Raw genomic sequence first — 21,410 nt, forward strand, 5'->3', positions numbered from 1 at the left:
TGTCTGTCCTATTGTCCCCACGTGTGTATTGCCGATTTCCCTTTGTCCTGAGAGATAATTGACTTACTACTCGGTTGTCTCCAGGACAGAAGACATTGTGTATTCTCCTGCCTGTGATAATTACATCAACCCATTGTGTAAGGTAATTGTATCACAGGCAGAGGGGAGGATTTTGTGTGGGAGTGTTTTACTGTATTGTACGTGTTTATTGGTTGTTTTACAAAACCCTGTGGGTGGTACTAGTGTGTAACAATGTTATATAAGATCAATAAACACACAGCTATGGGTGACCACTGCTTGACCCTCAACACGGAGCCTCATCTCGTTCTTGGGGGGATTCACTGTATGCTGTTAGAGACTGATTGCTAGGAGTGTAAGCCGCTTGGGTGTGTTTCCTATTCGTCTGCTAGCAGCTATTCGTGAGGTTCCTTTCGGAGTTTGGAGCATTCGCTTGTATGCTGTTACAGCTATATATTCTTGTCTTAGAATATGACGAATATTCTAAAAAAACGAAGTTATAGCAATATAGCGAATAAATTCCTTATTTAGAATATTCGTCTTTTTTTTTTCAATGTGTACTGTTATTCCACTTTGGCATACTCCTTCCCGACAAGCGTCCCCGTCACCTTGGGAACGCCTGTGGGTTAGAATATACCATCAGATCTGAGTTTTCACGATCTCAGGGAAAACTCAGATCCGATGGTATTTTCTAACCCACAGGCGTTCCCATGGTGATGAGTATGAGAACAACTGTACAGATAGGGAAAAAAAATGTGAATATTCTAAATAACGCGAATATATTTACTATATTGCTATATATTTGTTTTTTAGAATGTTCGTCTTTTTTTTTCCATATGAAAACATGATTCCTTCCTGATTAAGTTGCTTGTGGGACAATGACTCATTGACCCACAAGAAAGAAGCAGGGAGGAATCATGTTTTCAGATGTTAAAAAATGACGAATATTCAATAAATCGAAATTATAGCACTATATTCAAAATATTTGCGAATTAGCGAAGTTGCGATATTCGCGATTAATATTTGCTATTCGATTATTCGAGCTCAACACTAGTGACCATCTTAAATCTTACTTTGAACTTAATGAAGGGTCGGTGGGAGATGTGCGTTCGTTGTGGGAGGCCCATAAGGCAGTAATGACAGGGCACTGTTCACTTCGATTTGTACAATGGTGCATTCAGTTGCAATTTACTTGAGATTTTGTATTACAATAAAAATACAATTATATACAGTACAGACCAAAAGTTTGGACACACCTACTCATTCAAAGAGTTTTCTTTATTTTCATGACTATGAAGGCATCAAAACTATGAATTAACACATGTGGAATTATATACATAACAAACAAGTGTGAAACAACTGAAAATATGTCATATTCTAGGTTCTTCAAAGTAGCCACCTTTTGCTTTGATTACTGCTTTGCACACTCTTGGCATTCTCTTGATGAGCTTCAAGAGGTAGTCCCCTGAAATGGTCTTCCAACAGTCTTGAAGGTTCCCAGAGATGCTTAGCACTTGTTGGCCCTTTTGCCTTCACTCTGCGGTCCAGCTCACCCCAAACCATCTCGATTGGGTTCAGGTCCGGTGACTGTGGAGGCCAGGTCATCTGGCGCAGCACCCCATCACTCTCCTTCATGGTCAAATAGCCCTTACTTTCAAAGTTTTCCCAATTTTTCGGCTGACTGACTGACCTTCATTTCTTAAAGTAATAATGGCCACTTGTTTTTCTTTACTTAGCTGCTTTTTTCTTGCCATAATACAAATTCTAACAGTGTATTCAGTAGGACTATCAGCTGTATCCACCTGACTTCTCCTCAACGCAACTGATGGTCCCAACCCCATTTATAAGGCAAAAAATCCCACTTATTAAACCTGACAGGGCACACCTGTGAAGTGAAAACCATTTCAGGGGACTACCTCTTGAAGCTCATCAAGAGAATGCCAAGAGTGTGCAAAGCAGTAATCAAAGCAAATGTATATAATTCCACATGTGTTAATTCATAGTTTTGATGCCTTCAGTGTGAATCTACAATTTTCATAGTCATCAAAATAAAGAAAACTCTTTGAATGAGAAGGTGTGTCCAAACTTTTGGTCTGTACTGTATATATATATATAAATATATAAAAGAATGTACAGGTGAAACTCGAAAAATAAGAATATTGTGCAACAGTTCATTTATTTCAGTGATGCAACTTAAAAGGTGAAACTAATATATGAGACAGACTCATTACATGCTGCTGCGGTTTGCTTTCCGTCCTGGGATGCGCAGCAAGACAGATCCGGTATGACTCCCAATACAAGTCAATGGGGACAGATCCGTTTTCTTTGACACAATCTGCCACAATAGAAATGGATCCGTCCTCCATTGACTTTCAATAGAGTTCATGACAGATTCGTCTTGGCAATGTTAAAGATAACGCAACCGGATCAGTTCATAACAGATGCAGAAGGTTGTATTATCAGTAACGGAAGCGTTTTTGCTAAACCCTGCTGGATCCAGCAAAAATGCTAGTGTGAAAGTAGCCTTACACAAAAAAAAAAAATCACTGGTTCTTTTTATGCTGCTTTCCCCAATCTCCTCCTTATCCTTCCTTCTTCACAGCTTCTTAGTCTCTGAACCAACGAGCGTTAGTGGGTATGCTTCTCACACAAAATCGTAATCTTGAACATCACATGGAACATATGATAAGGCCCGACCCGGGTATCTCTCCTGCTTCGTCTCGGCCGTTTTAGTTTCACTTTCGGGTATCGGCGGTATTTATCACCACGTCACATTCTCTAATTTTTTATCTCATTGCTAAAATTGCCCTTATAACATTTCCTCGTTATTATGAGCCTGTTTTCAGTATTGCTCAATCATTTAAATACTCATATGCATATACTGTATGTAAAACACTCATAAATAAAATAAAGTAAAACAACGATCAAAACTTTTTCTTTATTTACATGTTCACCTAACTATGTCCAAAAATAGCAGTTCTGTGCAAAGCGATACTCCTGAACGGATCAACCATGGGGCAATCATGTGGGTATTGAGGACAGCAATCAGAGCCCCTAGTGTTCTGCAGTTAGGGAAGACGCTGAGACGGGATACTCTGCCAGACTACATGAGTGACCAGAAAAAGACGCTGAGACTGGATACTCTGCCACAGACCCTGGGACTCCAGTCTTTAGCCAGGGTACCAGCCTTCTGAGAGAGCGAGATGGACAGCTAGCTCAGGTCTATCCTTAGCAAACCCTCAAACCCTTCTGTCAGGTAGGAGACTGGAGAAGACAGCCCTATGCCTTGCCTATATTTCTTTGCACCTGAATTTCTCCAGTAAAGAAGCACTCTGGTTTACTGCAGACCCTGACTCTATGGACTTAATTCCCATTGGGGTGTATCTTACCATCCCTTCTGGAGAGCAGCAACACATGGTGACACTTCAACGGAGTCTGGGGGACACAGAGTTGCAGCGCTACTGCAGTGCCAGGTATCAGACCCCTCAATCTCATCCAATTTGATAGTTATGGCCTATCCTGATAGGCGATCAAGAAAACCCCATTAATGACATACGCATTTATTTAGAACATGTGGTGATTTAATGGACCAATCTTAAAAGGGGTTGTCTGGGTTCAGAGCTGAACAGACATATCCCCTTCTTCATCCAGGCAACCCCAATGAGGGGAGCATCCGACGTTTATCGCACAGGACAGAGGCTTTTTCTGCAGATCTGGTGACGTTACAGGGTTTCTGCTAGGCGGAGGCTCCTGCCTAGCAGCTTTGCAGGTGACATCACTGGCACTAATGGGCAGGCTTTAGCGCTGCCCTAGCCTGTAAAACAACTGAGAAGCCTCTGCCTAGCAGTGTAAAAATGTAAACAAAAAAGGAAAAAACAAAACCTGAAATGCTGTGATGCTCATCTCAGAGGGGCTGCCTGGGTGAAAAAGGGGATATGCCCGGATTCAGCCCCTTTAACTTTTATTTATTGTGCTGCCTACCTAATTTTTGCAACTTTTTTTTTTATATGACGCATGGGCTTTTTATTAATATGTTTTTTAGATATTTATTTTCTTTTTAATTTAAACTCAAGCTCCTTATTCTTTAAATATGCAGATTGATACCAAAATACAGTAAATGGTTAAAATTGGTTCCTGTTTTGGTCATATTGATAGCCATTTTTTTTCAATTTTATTCTCACTTGTAGTCTAATTTGTATTTTGAGATTTTAAAAATATATTTTGGCAGGTGGGACAGTTACACATCACTGTAACTGGGGGATCCAAATGTGACAAGTCACGGTTCTGCACCATAACAGCCCTGCCTGGCAAGGTAGTAACCACTAGGTGCACAAAACAAGCAATCACCGACAGAATATATTAAGGGGCAGCGTCCAAAACCATCCATAGAAACAGTAAAGGATCACTACCCCCCCCCCCCTCTCTCCATCCGAGGTATCGTCAATACTTGTAGAAGTCTATGTAGAACTGTAACTGCGCCCATGGAGCTCATGGAACAGCCTGAATATTAGAGATCCTCAAAGTAAAACATATCATCTCCGTATCACCATACAATAATAGGAATCAAAATAGTCATAGGAAACAAAATGATCAAAAATTTTATATATCCAATAAAAATATTTTATATCAAGTCTTTAGCCACACTTCTGGAGGACTCTGATCTGTATTCAGGCATCAGGGTTGGCAAGAAAGAGGTCAAATTGGCATTATACGCTAATGACCTATTAATATTGATTTCCGTTTCTCAACATCTGCGCCCCTTGATGGATTTGCTCCAACATTTTGGCTCTATCTCGGGTTATAACATCAACTCCCAGCGCACAAAAATTAGAGTGTAGGGTACACGTTCAATAAAGAAATATCAATTCACAGCCTGAAAGAACGTTACTAACAAAAACAATAAATAATTTATTAGGAATAATAATGGGTATAGATAAAATCAGGCGTACAGGAAATCAGTAGTGTGGAGAGGGACCTCATAATATACCATCCACCACTCTGATAGCCTGACTAAATCACCTATGTATATATGGCAGGAATGCAGTGTTGGGACACACTGATTGATATCTAGCCTATGCATACAACGTGTAAATAGTGGCGGAACTAAAGAAATGGCACACACTTCCTTTGTCATTTCTCGGACGATGCCATTTGATCAAAATTATGAGTTTCTCCAAACTGCTATATCCTCTTCAAACTCTCCCAATACTGTTAAAACATACAGATGTAAACACCCTCAATAAAGCAGTCACTAAATTCATATCGTCGGGGAAGCGTCCACGGATATCCCTACAAAAACTGATGCTATGGAAGCCTGAGGGAGGAGTGAAGTTTCCAAACGTACAGGGATACATTGCTTGCCTCATCAGACACATTATGGACTGGCTTCATGACACAGATCACTTCTCCAACAAAGATCTGGAACAAAACCTAGTGGCTCCTTGGGGCCTGGTGTCTTGCCCACATTCCAACTTGGCTGCTCTCCCCCCAGGGGTCAAGAACTCAGTACTGATAAGAGATACAGTGGTAGCATGGAAAGTCATCAGGAAAGCATTCAGACTTCCCCACTCAATCTAAAAAAAAATGCCGCTTTGGAATCATCCTGAGTTTCCTTAAGGGAAACATATAAGATTATCTGAGGACTGGAAATCCAGAGGGATAGTTAGGGCGGTACATCTGATGCACGTGGAGGAGAAACGATGGTTGTCTCCGCGGGAACTGAAGGAAAAATACCAACTACCAGACTCTCACTTTCTTCATATAATGCAAGTGCTAGGATTTTGCAGGCACAAAGTTTGTGACTTATCCAAAGAAACACCCACAAACATCTTTGATAATATTGTTTTATCACTTTTGGACCTTTACAGAGCCATGTCCGGCAACTTCACGAAAGTTTTACCATCCAAGCTTTTCTACAAATAGAAACAAATAACGATGGACGCTGAGATCAGCGACAAAATCCTGGAAGGGTGCGCAAAAGTTTTCTCCTGTGTCATAAATGAGAGGTGGCGGGAATCTTACTTCAAAATGATGCATAATGCCATATATGGCTTTAACTTTCCAGCCTCTTCCAGGTTCCCAGATCGCATCATTCATTGTCCCAAATTTCACCTATTATTTTGGCTAAAAGGACCTAGGAATTTTAGTGAACAGCAAACTAAGCTGTAAAAACTAGTGTCAGGCAGCTGTTGCCAAGGCCAATAGGATAATGAGTTGCATAAAAAAGGCCATAGATGCCCGTGATGATAGCATAGTCCTACCACTTTACAAATCAGACCACACATGGAGTACTGTGTACAGTTCTGGGCTCCTGTGAACAAGGCAGACATAGCAGAGCTGGAGAGGGTTCAGAGGAGGGCATCTAAAGTAGTAACTGGAATGGGAGAAACTACAGTACCCTGAAAGATTATCAAAATTAGGGTTATTCACATTTGAAAAAAGACGACTGAGGGGAGATCTAATAACTATGTATAAATATATCAGGGGTCAGTACAGAGATCTCTCCCATCATCTATTTATCCCCAGGACTGTGACTGTGATGAGGGGACATCTTCTGCGTCTGGAGGAAAGAAGGAAAATATGATACTATATGTTAGGACATACTGGTCGATCAACCTCCCCCTCGAACCTCAAACATTGTTGTTTCACTATATTTGCCTTCGAACACACCAAGCTACTCGCCCTCAAAATGTTCCTCTCTTCCTCCACTCGATATTGCTGATGGCCAAGAGAGTAGTATTACACCACTGGATCTCCAGCTTAATGCCAGACATATCAACAGTGATTTCACAACTGAAGATACTGTTCAGATATGATTGGATCGAGGCAAAAAGGCACAAAGAGAGCTCCGCTACTAAATTCTTCCGAAAATGGAAGACTTTTCTGACCACACATTTCATCCCCTCTGAAATCTCAGAGATAGTCAAACCATTCCAGTATACCTCCTGGTACCTAATCTCCTCTTTAAAAGGTACTTTGGGCGCTCTTCAAACGTAACCTTCACTTTCTTCCCTTTCCCTCCCCTTTTCATGTCTTTTCTTTATCATACTATTATTATATTTTCTAATATGATGATTGCTAGAAACCAATTTTTCATCAGTTGCTTCATAATATAGATGGACTATTTCAAACAATGTATAATTCCAGAAATCTTGGTACATTTCCCTCCCCTTTTTTCATTTTTGTCCCTGTTTTAAAAATGGAAAATGTTTCAATAAAAAGAATTTTAAAAAACAACACATAAGGGAGGTCACTAAAGGGCTAAGCATGGAGATGGCTTTTCTCTGTGAGTTTCTTCATGTGTAACAAGAGCTGATTGCTGATTAAAAAAAATTCCACATTCTGAGCATGAAAATGGCCTGTCTGCTCTGTGAGTTTTTTGATGTGTAACAAGAGTTGATTTCTGCTTAAAACATTTTCCACATTCTGAGCATGAAAATGGCTTCTCCCCGGTGTGATTTCTATGATGTATAACAAGATCTGATTTCTGCTTAAAACATTTTCCACATTCTGAGCATGAAAATGGCTTCTCCCCTGTGTGAACTCTATGATGGAAAACAAGAGCTGATAGCTGCTTAAAACATTCACCGCATTCTGAACATGGATATGGCTTCTCTCCTGTGTGAATTCTCTGATGCGTAACAAGAGCTTGTTTATACGCAAAACATTTTCCACATTCTGAGCATGAAAATAGATTCTCTCCTGTGTGAGTTCTCTGATGTACAACAAGAGATGATTTCTGCCTAAAACATTTTCCACATTCTGAACATGAAAATGGCTTCTCCCTGGTGTGAGTTCTCTGATGTACAACAAGATGTGAATTATTGTTAAAACATTTCCCACATTCTGAACATGAAAATGGCTTCTCCCCGGTGTGAATTCTCTGATGTACAACAAGAGCCGATTTTAGCGTAAAACATTTTCCACATTCTGAACATGAAAATGGCTTCTCCCTGGTGTGAGTTCTCTGATGTACAACAAGATGTGAATTATTGTTAAAACATTTCCCACATTCTGAACATGAAAATGGCTTCTCCCCGGTGTGATTTCTCTGATGTACAACTAGAGCCGATAACCGCTTAAAACATTTTCCACATTCTGAACATGAAAATGGCCTCTCTTCTCTGTGAGTTTTTTTATGTGAAAAGAGAGTTGAGTTCTGCTTAAAACATTTTCCACAATCTGAACATGAAAATGGCCTCTCTTCTCTGTGAGTTTCTTGATGCTTATCAAGAATTGATTTATACTTAAAACATTTTCCACATTCTGAACATGAAAATGGCCTCTCTTCTCTGTGAGTTTTTTGATGTGTAACAAGAGCTGATTTCTGGTTAAAACATTTCCCACATTCTGAACATGAAAATGGCTTCTCCCCGGTGTGAACTCTCTGATGTACAACAAGATATACTTTCTGCGTAAAACATTTACTACATTCTGAGCATGAAAATGGCTTCTCTCCTCTGTGAATTCTCTGATGTGTAACAAGAGCTGAATTATTGGTAAAACATTTCCCACATTCTGAACATGAAAATGGCTTCTCCCCTGTGTGAGTTCTCTCATGTATAACAAGAGGTGATTTATGGTTGAAACTTTTACCACATTCTGAACATGAAAATGGCTTTTCTTCTATGTGTGCTGTTGGATGTTTAGCACCTCTTCTGTGAATTTTATTCTGTGTTACAGTCTGTGATGAATCAGAAGATCGGACCTGTTTAAAAGAATCGAATGATGCATTGTTGCTGTGATTGGATGAAGTTATATCTTGGATATTGGCATGCTCTTCAACTGTATCTCGTGTGATACCACAGTCATCTACTTCAAAATCCAAAGATACCAGATGCTTCTCTAAGTTCCTGGAACAGTCATCTGCCAATAATAAAAGACATTTTATTATTGATTAACAATATACCAAAATATTATATTGAAATTTTATTACATTTTTAGTATAAAAAATCCACATAAAGGCATGGCACAAAATACAAGAATTAACAGACTAAAACAGTGGTGGCCAAAAAGATCATGATCTAACAGTAGACTGAGGGGCATAACTTGCCCCCACCTTGAGCAAATTCCCTGCAACCTTCACCCAATCAGTCATTTTAAATACATATAAATAAAACATTTCCTAGCGCAGGACAAGAGGTGCTGAATGTCCCCTTAGTTCCCCACACCATAGTAATCTACCCTAAGAGTCCCTTTCACAGTAGAATCCTGTTTAGTGTCCTAGAATACCCCCTTGATGTCTTCAAACAGTATTTATGCCTAGAGATGGCCCTGCGGTTCGCCCGGTGGTCGTTTCGCAGCAAACTTTGCGTGTTCGCGATTTGCTGAACAAGAGAACATATGGCCATATTCGCGCCCGCCATATTCTTTTACATTGTGAAGAACTTTGACCCATGACACATCAGGTGGTACAGGACAGCCAATTGAGACGTTTCAGCACATGGACATACCCCCTACCCTATAAATAAACCTGATCTGGCCGCCATTTTACATTCAGTATTTTGCCAGTGTAGGGAGAGGTTGCTGTGTGGAGCAGGGACAGACTGTTAGGGACACCATAAGCTAGTTAATAGGACCACAAAAGTCCTTTTAAGGACTGGTATAGGTGTGCTATCGATAGGTGTGACTTACTGAGGGGTGTAATATACTTATAATATACTTTCTAACATAGAAAGTATATTATAGTGCAATTGTATTGTGCAGCAGTTGTGTGCGGTTCTGCTACGATACTGCAGCCACACAGAGTGCCAAACGCTATTGGAACAAATAATTTTTACTGGTGTGATTTACCAGTTGCTCCCCAAAAAAACTGATTGAAGCAGGGGTGTTATATATACCAATAATATACTTTCTATATGGTGCATTTAGGTAGTGCAGCATTTGTTTGCGGGTTTGCTGAGTTACCGCATCTACACAGAGTGACAAACACTATTGGAACCAATAATTTCTACTGTGATATACCATTTCCCCCCCCAAAAAAGTGAAAAAAAAGTGGGCTACAGTAAAATTGTTATTCAGTGACTGCGTAATTTTATGTCAGGTGAATGACAAATTTTTAAGGCCCGTACTACTGTGGCCTAAAATAAAACATTTCTAGGCTCCAACAGGGCACATTTCAAAAAATTTCCCTTTAAGATGCATACAAATGGCCCCTGACTAAAATACACATTGTACATATTTTGTGGGAATTTGTGCCATTGATCCCCCTCTAGTATGTCACTGTCCATGTTGTGGGACTATTTGTACACTTCTACTAAGTATTTGGTGGCTGCAAATATGATCTGAAGGTTTTTCACAGTTTTGCCTGCCATTAAAGTGAATGGGGCCTGCCGCGAACTTGCGGTTCACGAACAGTTGATCGTGTTCGTGAACCGTCCCCGCCGATGTTCGTTCATCACTACTTATGCCCCCTAAGTGCCCCCACACAATAGTTATGCCCCTTACAATAATGCTTCTCCTTAGTGGCCCAACAGCTATGCCCCCTTTGTGCACCTCCTGCAGTAGTACTGTCCCTTAGGCCCCTTTCACAGGGGCGAGAATTCCGCGCGGATCACACGGGCGGTGATTTTCACGCATCACTTGTGCGTTGCGTGAAAATTGCAGCATGCTCTATATTCTGCGTTTTTCACGCAACGCAGGCCTCATAGAAGTGAATGGGGTTGTGTGAAAATCGCAAGCATCCGCAAACAAGGGCGGATGCGGTGCGATTTTCACGCACGGTTGCTAGGAAACGATCGGGGTGGAGACCCAATCATTATTATTTTCCCTTATAACATGGTTATAAGGGAAAATAATAGCATTCTGAATACAGATTGCATAGTAAAATAGCGCTGGATGGGTTAAAAAAATAATAATAATAATTTAACTCGCCTTAGTCCACTTGATCGCGATGCCGGCATCTCCCTCTGTCTCCTTTACTGAACAGGACCTGTGGTGATCATTCATTCATTATAGGTCAAGGACCTTTGGTGACGTCACTCCAGTCATCACATGATCTTTTACCATGGTGATGGATCATGTGATGACCGGAGTGACGTCATCAAAGGTCCTTTACCCAGGTCCTGAAGAAAGAATACAGAAGGAGATGCCGGGCTGCGCTATCAAGTGGACTAAGGTGAGTTAAATTATATTTTTTTTAACCCCTCCAGCGCTATTTTACTTTGCATTCTTTATTCAGAATGCTATTATTTTCCCTTATAACCATGTTATAAGGGGAAATAATACAATCTACAGAACACCGATCCCAAGCCCGAACTTCTGTGAAGAAGTTCGGGTTTGGGTACCAAACATGCGTGATTTTTCTCACGCGAGTGCAAAACGCATTACAATGTTTTGCACTCGTGCGGAAAAATGGTGTTCCCGCAACGCACCCGCACATTTTCCCGCAACGCCCGTGTGAAAGAGGCCTTAGTGTACCCTTTACATCAGTGAGGTTCCTGTACTTTGAAAAAAGTTAAAAAGTAATACTGAGCACATCATGCTCTTCCCAGCAGCAGACGTGATGTGATGACGTCATCTCTCCTGCTGAGCTGAGGAGAGCGCACAGGCCGGGGGATTATCTCTGGTCTGTGCGCTCTCCCTCTCAGCCCAGCAGGTACAATGACATCACTGTATCACACCTGCTGCTGGGGAGAGTGCAGGCCGGGGAATGAGACCTGGGCTATAATGGATGACAGATACAGCAGCTGGACTCGGAGGGAGGAGAGTAGAATGGACAGTAGGAAGCACAGTCCTGTCACTCTCACGTAAACAAACTGGATGACACGCTCTCTTTAAATGTTCCTTTTATTCGTGGATTAATATTAAGGGCCTGTGATTCATATATAAACACCATCCAATGATAATGAAAATTCTATCACTACAGATGAACTATTTCTTAAGATTAATTTCAGGTGTAATTCTGATGAATCAATCAGAAGAGTCAATTAGGGAATGTTAAATAATATGTGATCCAGTATTACTTGGTAATTAATGTAAAAGATTTATTATACTGCACACTGACACCATTTATACTGATACAAAAGGGCGATGGAAGGTCCCACCAGATACCAACGGCCATCTGATCAATGATTGGTCATAAAATCTGTCAGATGATCTGTTGGTGTAAATGCACCTTTAGATATAAACAGCAGATCTTGATGGCTTGCTTTCCCAAATGCATTATATGTGAGGGATACCACCCCTCGTGCCCTCTTGACATCAACTACGTCGAGCTCACGAGACGTGGTATGGTCCCTGGTTACAAAGGCGTGATGTTACGCTCTCCCAGAGGAGCAGGTAAGGTCAGCCTGGTACAGTTTACACCGACACCTCCTGTCCACGCGGGCACAGAGAGGCAACAAGCAGAAAGAGCCTTTTCACTGCTGCAGTGAAACAGCGCTTTCTAAGCCCAGGTAATCTGCCACCAGCTTCTCGTTTGATATAAGCCCGGTCCGCTAATGGGATTATATAGGGTGAGAAACCAACCCACCGTAGCTTATAACTAGGCCGAAACATGGAGATACAATACAGTACAAGATTAACCCCTTAGGGACGCATGACGTACTGGTACGGCATGTTTCCCAAGTCCTTAAGGTCCCATGACGTACCGGTACGTCATGTGTTGTTCCGATCACCGCCGCCCGGCGGGCGGTGATCGGAACATGGTGCCTGCTCAAATCATTGAGCAGGCACCACGGCTAAATGCGCGGGGGGGTCCCGTGACCACCCGTGTCGGCGATCGCCGCAAACCGCAGGTCATTTCATATCGAACGGCTCTATAAACATATCACATGACCTAACACCTTAGATAGACACCATAAAAAAGAAAAACAGTGCTAAATAAACTGTTTTTTTGTCACCTTACATCACAAAAAGTGTAATAGCAAGCGATCAAAAAGTCATATGCACCCCAAAATAGTGCCAATCAAACTGTCATCTCATCCCGCAAAAAAATGAGACCCTACCTAAGATAATCGCCCAAAAAAATGAAAAAACGATGGCTCTCAGAATATGGAGACACTAAAACATGATTTTTTTTTTGTTTCAAAAATGATATTATTGTGTAAAACTTACATAAATAAAAAAAAAGTATACATATTAGGTATCGCCGCATCCGTATCGACCGGCTCTATAAAAATATCACATGACCTAACCCCTCAGATGAACATCGTAAAAAAAAAAAAAAAAAAAAAACGGTGCTAAATAAACCATTTTTTGTCACCTTACATGACAAAAAGTGTAATAGCAAGCGATCAAAAAGTCACACGCACCCCAAAATAGTGCCAATAAAACAGTCATCTCATCCCGCAAAAATTGTACCCTACCCAAGGTAATCGCCCAAAAACGGAAAGTGTAATATAGAGCAACCAAAAATCATATGTACCCTAAACTAGTACCAACAATACTGGCACCCTATCCCGTAGTTTCTAAAATGGGGCCATTTTTTGGCAGTTTCTACTCTAGGGGTGCATCAGGGGGGCTTCAAATGGGACATGGTGTAAAAAAAAACAGTCCAGCAAAATCTGCCTTCCAAAAACCGTATGGCATTTCTTTCGTTCTGCGCCCTGCCGTGTGCCCGTACAGCTGTTTACGACCATATATGGGGTGTTTCTGTAAACTACAGAATCAGGGCCATAAATATTGAGTTTTGTTTGGCTGTTAACCCTTGCTTTGTAAAAGTAAAAAAAATATTAAAATGGAAAATCTGCCAAAAAAGTGAAATTCTGAAATTGTATCTCTATTTTCCATTAATTCTTGTGGAACACCTATAGGGTTAACGACGTTTGTAAAATCAATTTTGAATACCTTGAGGGGTGTAGTTTCTTAGATGGGGTCACTTTTATGGAGTTTCTACTCTAGGGGTGCATCAGGGGGGCTTCAAATGGGACATGGTGTAAAAAAAAACAGTCCAGCAAAACCTGCCTTCCAAAAACCGTATGGCATTCCTTTTCTTCTGCGCCCTGCCGTGTGCCCGTACAGCAGTTTACCACCACATATGGGGTGTTTCTGTAAACTACAGAATCAGGGCCATAAATATTGACTTTGGTTTGGCTGTTAACCCTTGCTTTGTAACTGAAAAAAAAATATTAAAATGGAAAATCTGCCAAAAAAGTGACATTTTGAAATTATATCTCTATTTTCCATTAATTCTTGCTTCTAAACTTCTAAGCCTTGTAACATCCCCAAAAAATAAAATATCATTCCCAAAATGATCCAAACATTAAGTAGACATATGGGGAATGTAAAGTAATAACTATTTTTGGAGGTATTACTATGTATTATAGAAGTAGAGAAATTGAAACTTGGAAATTTGCAAATTTTTCCAAATTTTTCCCAATTTGGTTTGGTTTATGCAAAGAAATTAACTTTTTTGACCCAATTTTAGCAGTGTCATGAAGTACAATATGTGACGAAAAAACTATCTCAGAACGGCCTGGGTAAGTCAAACCGTTTTAAAGTTATCAGCACTTAAAGTGACACTGGTCAGATTTGCAAAAAATGGCCTAAAGTCCTTAAGGTGAAATAGGGGTTAAATTATGTATTTAATCGCCTTAAGGGCTCATTAGATAACACAATATACACAAAAAATATATACAGTGGTCTGAGATTACAAATACAGGTAATATGGTACAAACAGGATTACGCAGAGCACAAGCCAGTTACCAAGTAAATGAATGTTCTGTTGGGTTATGATTGGTCCTTTGCTGTATTCACATGGAGGGCAGTGATGTCAGCAGGTTGCAGGTCCCTCTAAACACATGGCACGATGTGACCCTCCTTCAGAGAAAAGACACACCCACTTGCTGGCACAAGCCTTTGAAGCTGGATCCCCTCCTCCTCTTCTGGGCTGGTAGCCAAGGACCCACAAAACCCATTAGGGCCCAAAGCTCCAGACCAGAACATCACAGGGGGATGTTTCTGGGACCAACAGATCTGCCTGGGTTCTGGCTACAAGTAGAGTCCAAACATGGTACCGTTATTTGGTTTCTGTGGGGAGATATGTATATCTCCCTTTCCTGGCATCCCACCACCAAACTAAGACCATGGGCATGTTCATCGTGGTCACCGGGACACGAATATGTATCCGGTTTGTGCCTGTGATGGCCGGGCGATTCATGTTAATTTTTATAAATCGCCTTCCATGCTGTCTGCTAGATTTGATTGAACTGGGGAATGGCTTAGACTCCCTGCAGGGATCCATGCTGTCTGAATGAGGTTTGAAATTGTAAACAAAGGTGGCCTGCAAGAAATTTCCCTGCCATATGGCTGGGGCTTTGAATCAGGGCCCTCCTGTGGCGTTCACTACCTCTGCTATCTTTCAGCTAATGGTGGCTGTGGGGACATGGCTGACAATAAATATTAATCCATATTCCTCACACATTCAGCATGGCAGAACATTCCTCAGACAATCATTAACCCCTTAGTGACCAGCCTGTTTTGGGCCTTACTGACCAAGCATTTTTCTTCCTTTTTTCATCGTCTTGTTCCAAGAGCTATAACCTTTTTCTTTCTATGGAGTGGTGTGTGGGCTTGATTTTTTTTTTTTATTGATATTATTTTAGAGTAAATGGTGCTTTTTAAACGCTTGTTATTAAGTTTTCTCCGTGGCAACTAAGAATAATTAGCAATTCCGTTTTTTTTTATATATTTTTTTTTACGGCGTTCACCGTAGGGGATAATTTATGTGATATTTATGTAGTATGGGTCATTACGGACACGGAAATACCAAACATATGGGGGATATTTTTTTTAATTGAAATTTTTTTCATTGAAAAGCATATTTTTATTGGAAAAAAAAAAAGCGTAATTTTTTTTTAGGGGATTTTATTTTATTAAAAATATTTTTTTTTACCTTTTTACCTCTTCCTGGTACTTAAGGACACAGGGCGTACAGGTACGCCCTGTCTAGTTCCGATCACCGCCGTGCGGCGGGCAGTGATCGGAACAAGGTGCCTGCTCAAATCATTGAGCAGGCACCTTGGCTAAATGCGCGGGGGAATCAATTCAGACCTCCGGTTTGCGGCTTTTACCTATTGCAGCGGAGGGCGGCGCATCTGCGCTGCCTTCCGGTGATGAGCCTGTGAGATCCAGCCCCCTGGATCTCACAGGCTGGAAGCTGTATGAGTGATACTCACTGTATTACTCATACAGCCAATGCATTCCAATACAGAAGTATTGGAATGCATTGCAAAGGATTAGACCCCCAAAAGTTGAAGTCCCAAAGTGGGACAAAAAATAAAGTGAAAAAAAAATGGATTATAATAGATTTGATTGATTTTAAAATGCAGACTGCTGGAAATTACTCAAGCCTGGTCTGGGGCCTAGACGAGACCCCAGCCAGCCTTCACACACATCGGCATTTACAGGGTGCCGATGGGAGACAGAGGGAGTCCGCTTCCTCTGTCAACACTTTACATGCAGCAGGCGCAATTGCCCACAGCATGTAAAGTGTTAAACAGCCTGTATTGGCACTACTGCCAGTCCGGGCTGTTAGAGCAGGGCCCGTGCAGCGCTTAGACTGGGCAGCTGTAAAAAAGCGGCGGCTTATCCTAAGGCGTCTTAGTGACCGCTGTAAAAAGGCGTATGGGTGGTCACTAAGGGGTTAATAACCCCATTGATAGCATGTCAAGGCATGTAGGTGAATTTATTTATGCACGTGTAAGAAATACACATTAATACAGATTTTTAAGAATTTTTAGGAGAATAATGTAAGCCATATATTGTATTGGTATCCTGTTTTCAGCAACTTTCAGGGAATTAGTGCCTATAAGTGTCCTCTCAAAGCCAGTGTGAGCGAGTACTGTCTATCTGGACAAGGGTCCATTAGCATCAAAGGTAGTGTAGTTGTCAATTATCTAAAGAATGTCTAACAATTGTCCAGTAGGTGCAGGGCCGATGCAAGGATTTTTGCCGCCTTAGGCAAAGATCCATTTTGACGCCCCCTCATGTCACTCACTCACTGACAGACAGACACACACACTGACAGACAGACACGCAATTAGACACTCACTGAATGACGTACACAGAAACTCACTGACAGACATACTCACTGACAGACAGACACACACTCACTCACTGACAGACATACACCTACCCACTAAAACACACAAACACACACAGAAACTCACTGACAGCAACTCACTTACTGGCAGACAAACACACACATATACTCACTGACAAACATACACATACTCACTGACAAACACACAGACACTTACTGACCGACAGACATCCACACTCACTGACATACACAAACAGACACTCAATGACAGCAACACATACATTTACTGACAGACAGAAAGACAGACATACACACACTCACTCACTGACATAAATACACAGGCAGATACTCACTCATTCAAACACTTAAACACTCTGGGGTCCAGTGTGGTGCAGCTCCTCAGTCCTCCAGCGCGCCGTTTAGTATGCCGGGGCCGGAATGACATCATATTCCGGATTCACAGAAGGCGCACGAGGGAGGAGTGGGGAGCTTCTAGAGCAGCCTCCCTTGCCGCCCGCCTCCTCTCCTCCGGTAATTTACTAGCAGAGCAGGCACCTGCCATCAGGGTAAGAAGATGCCTACTCTGCCATATTTAAGAAGGACCTCCACCTCCTGGCCCCCCTGTAACAGCGCTGGGGGCGGCTCAAGAGCCTCTCGCCCAGGGCTGCAGCCCCAGTCAGGGGGAGACCACCAGGGCGCCCCCAGGAGGCCGGTGCCCTAGGCGAACGCCTAGTTCACCCATATGGTTGCACCGGCCCTGAGTAGGTGGTACATGGCCAGTAGGGCAGGAAAATGCTAGAAGATCCCAACATTCCAGCTGCTTCTATAAGTCTTCAAGAGTTAATTGAAAATTGCTAGAAACCCATAAGGAAGAACCAAAAAGATGTGTCCAAGCCAAATTCTAGAAAATGCTAGGACTGGCTGTTAGGAAGGAAGGAAGAAAGGAAGAAGCGAAGAGGCAGAAGAGAGAAGAAGAGAAAAGAAAAGTGCTACAGAAGATGAAACCTGGAGGGGCCAGAGCAAAGACCGGGACTGGAGAGACATGAGAAGACCTCTGTATAGTAACTACACTGTACTGTAGAGGGATAGGAATTTGTGGTTTAGTTACCAAATGGTCTTGGGAGTAACTTTATTATTAGTAGTAATTATTAGTAATTGTTATTGTGTACAAGTCTCTCCGTATGTGATATTATTTTTTGTTCCTTTATACTTTCATATATACTCATCAATAATAATAATAATTGTAATATCATTATTCCCACATTGCACAATATATCTATATTTTTTATTTGTATCAGCAGAATCTTAGAGACCTCTCTGCTTTACTTAGTGGTCACTACTCACCTGGGCGGTTATCTGTAGAAATGTCCTCTGTACTCTGCTCATCACCCCTCACATATGTCTCTGTAGGATTAATATTGTTCAGATCTTCACCCGGATTCACAAGCTGTGAAAGAAATATTGTAGAAGTCATCAGACAGTTGGAGAAGTCGTGTGGAAGGTTTTATATGACCTGAAAAGACAACCAAAAATAACCGGACAGCAGGACTTATCTGACCCAAATATCTGCAGGTCTCCTGTATAAATCCGATCTGATTGCTTCATTATTCCAACCAGTTTGCAATGCAGGGAGAGCAGCCCTTATATTCCATCCCTAACATTACATTGTGTGTATATAACATTACATTGTTTGTGCACCTGTTGCCCTTGCTGGCCGTCCCAGGACTGTGAAGCCGGTAAGCCAAAGTTCTTTTGGTCCGTGGCTTATTTACCTCCTAGGAATGAGCATAATTATCTGCTCTGCTGCAGCCAATGACTGGATTCAGGGGTAAGATGTCCACAAGAGACACATCACCAGTAAAGCCAGTCATTGGCTGCAGTAAAGCAGGTGACCATGCCTGTGCCGGCGAGGGAGCAAACAACATTTACTGGAAGATGGACACACAGGAGCTGGCACACATAACCGGAGCTAAGGGTAGCAGGTACGTATGACTCTTTCCATAGTAGAGGCTGCGGGCACATGTGAAAAGTTACATATTCCTGAACAAACCCTTTAATGCTGTCTTTCTGTTCTATCTAGAAGTTTTGGGATGACTGCAGGCATGAAGATACTGTACCTAGCATAAGGGACAGGGGAGAACACAGGAGAGGTGAGAACTGATTATCTATCACCACTAGAACACCCTGCTTATCACTGCTTATAGTAAAAGGACAGGAGACGTGAGAACTGATTATGATTATATTATATGATTATTATTACTATTATTAGTACCTTCCAAAAGCCACTGTACTTTTTTTAACAAACGCTGCACGACTAGATTTATCGCATGCATCATTCAGGGAGCATGTGTTATTTCTCCCAAACACAAAGCAGCCACAATGTTCCTGCAATTGTCTCTGACCACCTTGCCCAGTTGGAGTTAGGTGAGGAGACAGCCAGCGCGGTTGTTTGCTGCTTGATGCCCTTTAGAAAGTATTTGGCTATGTGGCTACTATCACCCAGGGAGATCAGCTCTAAAACGGCATGGCAATGCTTCACATGATAGGAAGAAGGGGGAGTGGGAGCGATGTTCTGCCCTGCTTCTGTTTGGGACAGGAGGATATCCATGGAGGAGGCCGATAAGTGCCTGGCGTCAAAATAAACGTGGAGGTGTCAATAGGACCTGGCCTTCTTGCTACAGTGCTGCCTCTCTGCAAAAAACATTGATCTAATGGGCTGTGAAAGGCATGAACTGTTCCAGTCCGTAACCGTTGCTCCAGGTGTCCATTGTGTGCACCTTGCTGCACAGCTAGAATTGCAAGGAGTGGCCTACATTCACCGCCACTTCAGGGTACAAAGCAGGGATGGCTTTTTAAAAAGAAATGCTAGCTAGATAACTTCTAGTGAGGCTGAGCACATGCCATTAGCCCCCTAAAGGAAACAGAGTGATACCACAGACACTGCACCACCAGCAACTTGTGAAATTATCGATGGCTGATGGTGGGACAGAATAGGAGGAGGCATAGTCTGAGCAGGAGAAGCAGTAACTGATGATTACTTGGACACAGTACTGCACGTGGATGCCGCCTGTCTGCTACAAAGGAGACTGGGAGAAGGAGGAATCTCTTGTTGTGGTAGCTGGCAGACACCTCTGTCACTTCCATGGCTTATTTTAATCTGGCAGATCTTGCACAGGGCATTGCTTTTGTTTTCCAGCACCGTAGAGAAAAACTGGCAGACAGGAGATACTTGCACACTCCACATAGAGCTAGCTGCAGCCGAGCTGGTTTTAGGTCTGGCCTGTTTTCAGACTGCGACCACAGTATCATCAGCATCACCAGTTCCCAAGCTGACAATACTAGAAGCAGATCTGGCCCTGGCAGGTTTTGGGAGGTTCTAACTGTATGTTGCCTTCACTCTGTATTGCTGCCACTGCCACCATCCTCTTCCTCTGATGTTACCTTCTACTCAGCACCCTGATCTAGCTCCCAGATCCTGTCCAACACACAATCATTGTAAGGCCTCTTGCACACGAACATTTTTTTCCTGTTTACATTCCGTTTTTTGCGTTCCGTATACGGAACCATTTATTTCAATGGATCCGCAAAAAAAATGGAAGGTACTCCGTATGCCTTCTGTTTCCGTATTTCCGTTCTGTTTAAAGATAGAACATGTCCTATTATTGTCCGCATAACGGACAAGGATAGTACTGTTCTATCAGGTGCCAGCTGTTCCGTTCCGCAAAAAAAAACGGAATGCACGCGGATGTCATCTGTATTTTTTGCGGTTGCAAAACACTGAAAAAGCCATATGGTCGTGTGCAAGAGGCCTAATAGTTCTCAACCTCCCTGCCATAAAAACTGTAATATGCCATCATAGGCTTCCTAGCCCCCTTCAGATTACCTGCTTTATACTTGCCTTGAGTTCCACTGCTGCTACCTGTCATGGTGGGGAGTGGGGGAAACTCCCCACTGTACAATGGGGAGCAGACAGGATAGCAACTAGGCCTGGATGCCAGGATCAGGGAGCAGGTCACCTCCTATAGCGTCCCTAATCCTCACCCTAACTCCTAACCGTATGAGCGGACCTGGATGGTAGGACGGCTCATACCCAGGAAACCTAGGACCCTGAGTCGCCCTGATAATCCCTCAAATAGAGAAAGGGGCTGAGACAACCTGTTCATCCCAGACACGGATGAACAGGAGTCTCACTGGCCTAGCTGCCAGAGAAGGGACAGACAACACACACTTGCCTGCCGCGACAACAACGGCAACTGGACCCCCATGTGGACAGAATGCATGGCGGCCTCCGGCAGAGCTGCACACTGACTTTTGGTTCCCCATCTGGGGAAACCTGAGACCCCCTTCCAGAGGTACACAACACAGGGGACATGTCTAGCAAACATGCTGGACTACAGACACCAACAGA

The 21,410-nt window shown here is 42.3% G+C and overlaps 3 protein-coding genes across 3 annotated transcripts in view; all 3 read right to left on the reverse strand.

The window, feature by feature from the left end:
• The window catches only part of LOC121003516 (zinc finger protein 208-like), a 2,651,670-nt gene that overhangs the window by 2,341,683 nt on the left and 288,577 nt on the right, over positions 1-21,410 (reverse strand). The window lies entirely within an intron of this gene.
• Positions 1-21,410, reverse strand: part of LOC121003537 (zinc finger protein OZF-like) — a 1,338,071-nt gene that overhangs the window by 408,844 nt on the left and 907,817 nt on the right. The gene's annotated exons all lie outside the window — the stretch shown is intronic.
• Positions 6,597-18,791, reverse strand: LOC121004247 (oocyte zinc finger protein XlCOF6.1-like). The gene is made up of 4 exons (XM_040436407.1): positions 18,775-18,791; positions 18,347-18,399; positions 8,469-8,883; positions 6,597-8,132 (listed from the first exon to the last, which is right to left on the reverse strand). Exons 1-4 carry the CDS (start codon positions 18,789-18,791, stop codon positions 7,271-7,273), a joined length of 1,347 nt encoding a protein of 448 aa, XP_040292341.1. The 3' UTR covers positions 6,597-7,270.

This window comes from Bufo bufo, chromosome 6 (genome assembly GCF_905171765.1).
Source record: "Bufo bufo chromosome 6, aBufBuf1.1, whole genome shotgun sequence".
In the NCBI taxonomy this organism is placed as follows: domain Eukaryota; kingdom Metazoa; phylum Chordata; class Amphibia; order Anura; family Bufonidae; genus Bufo; species Bufo bufo.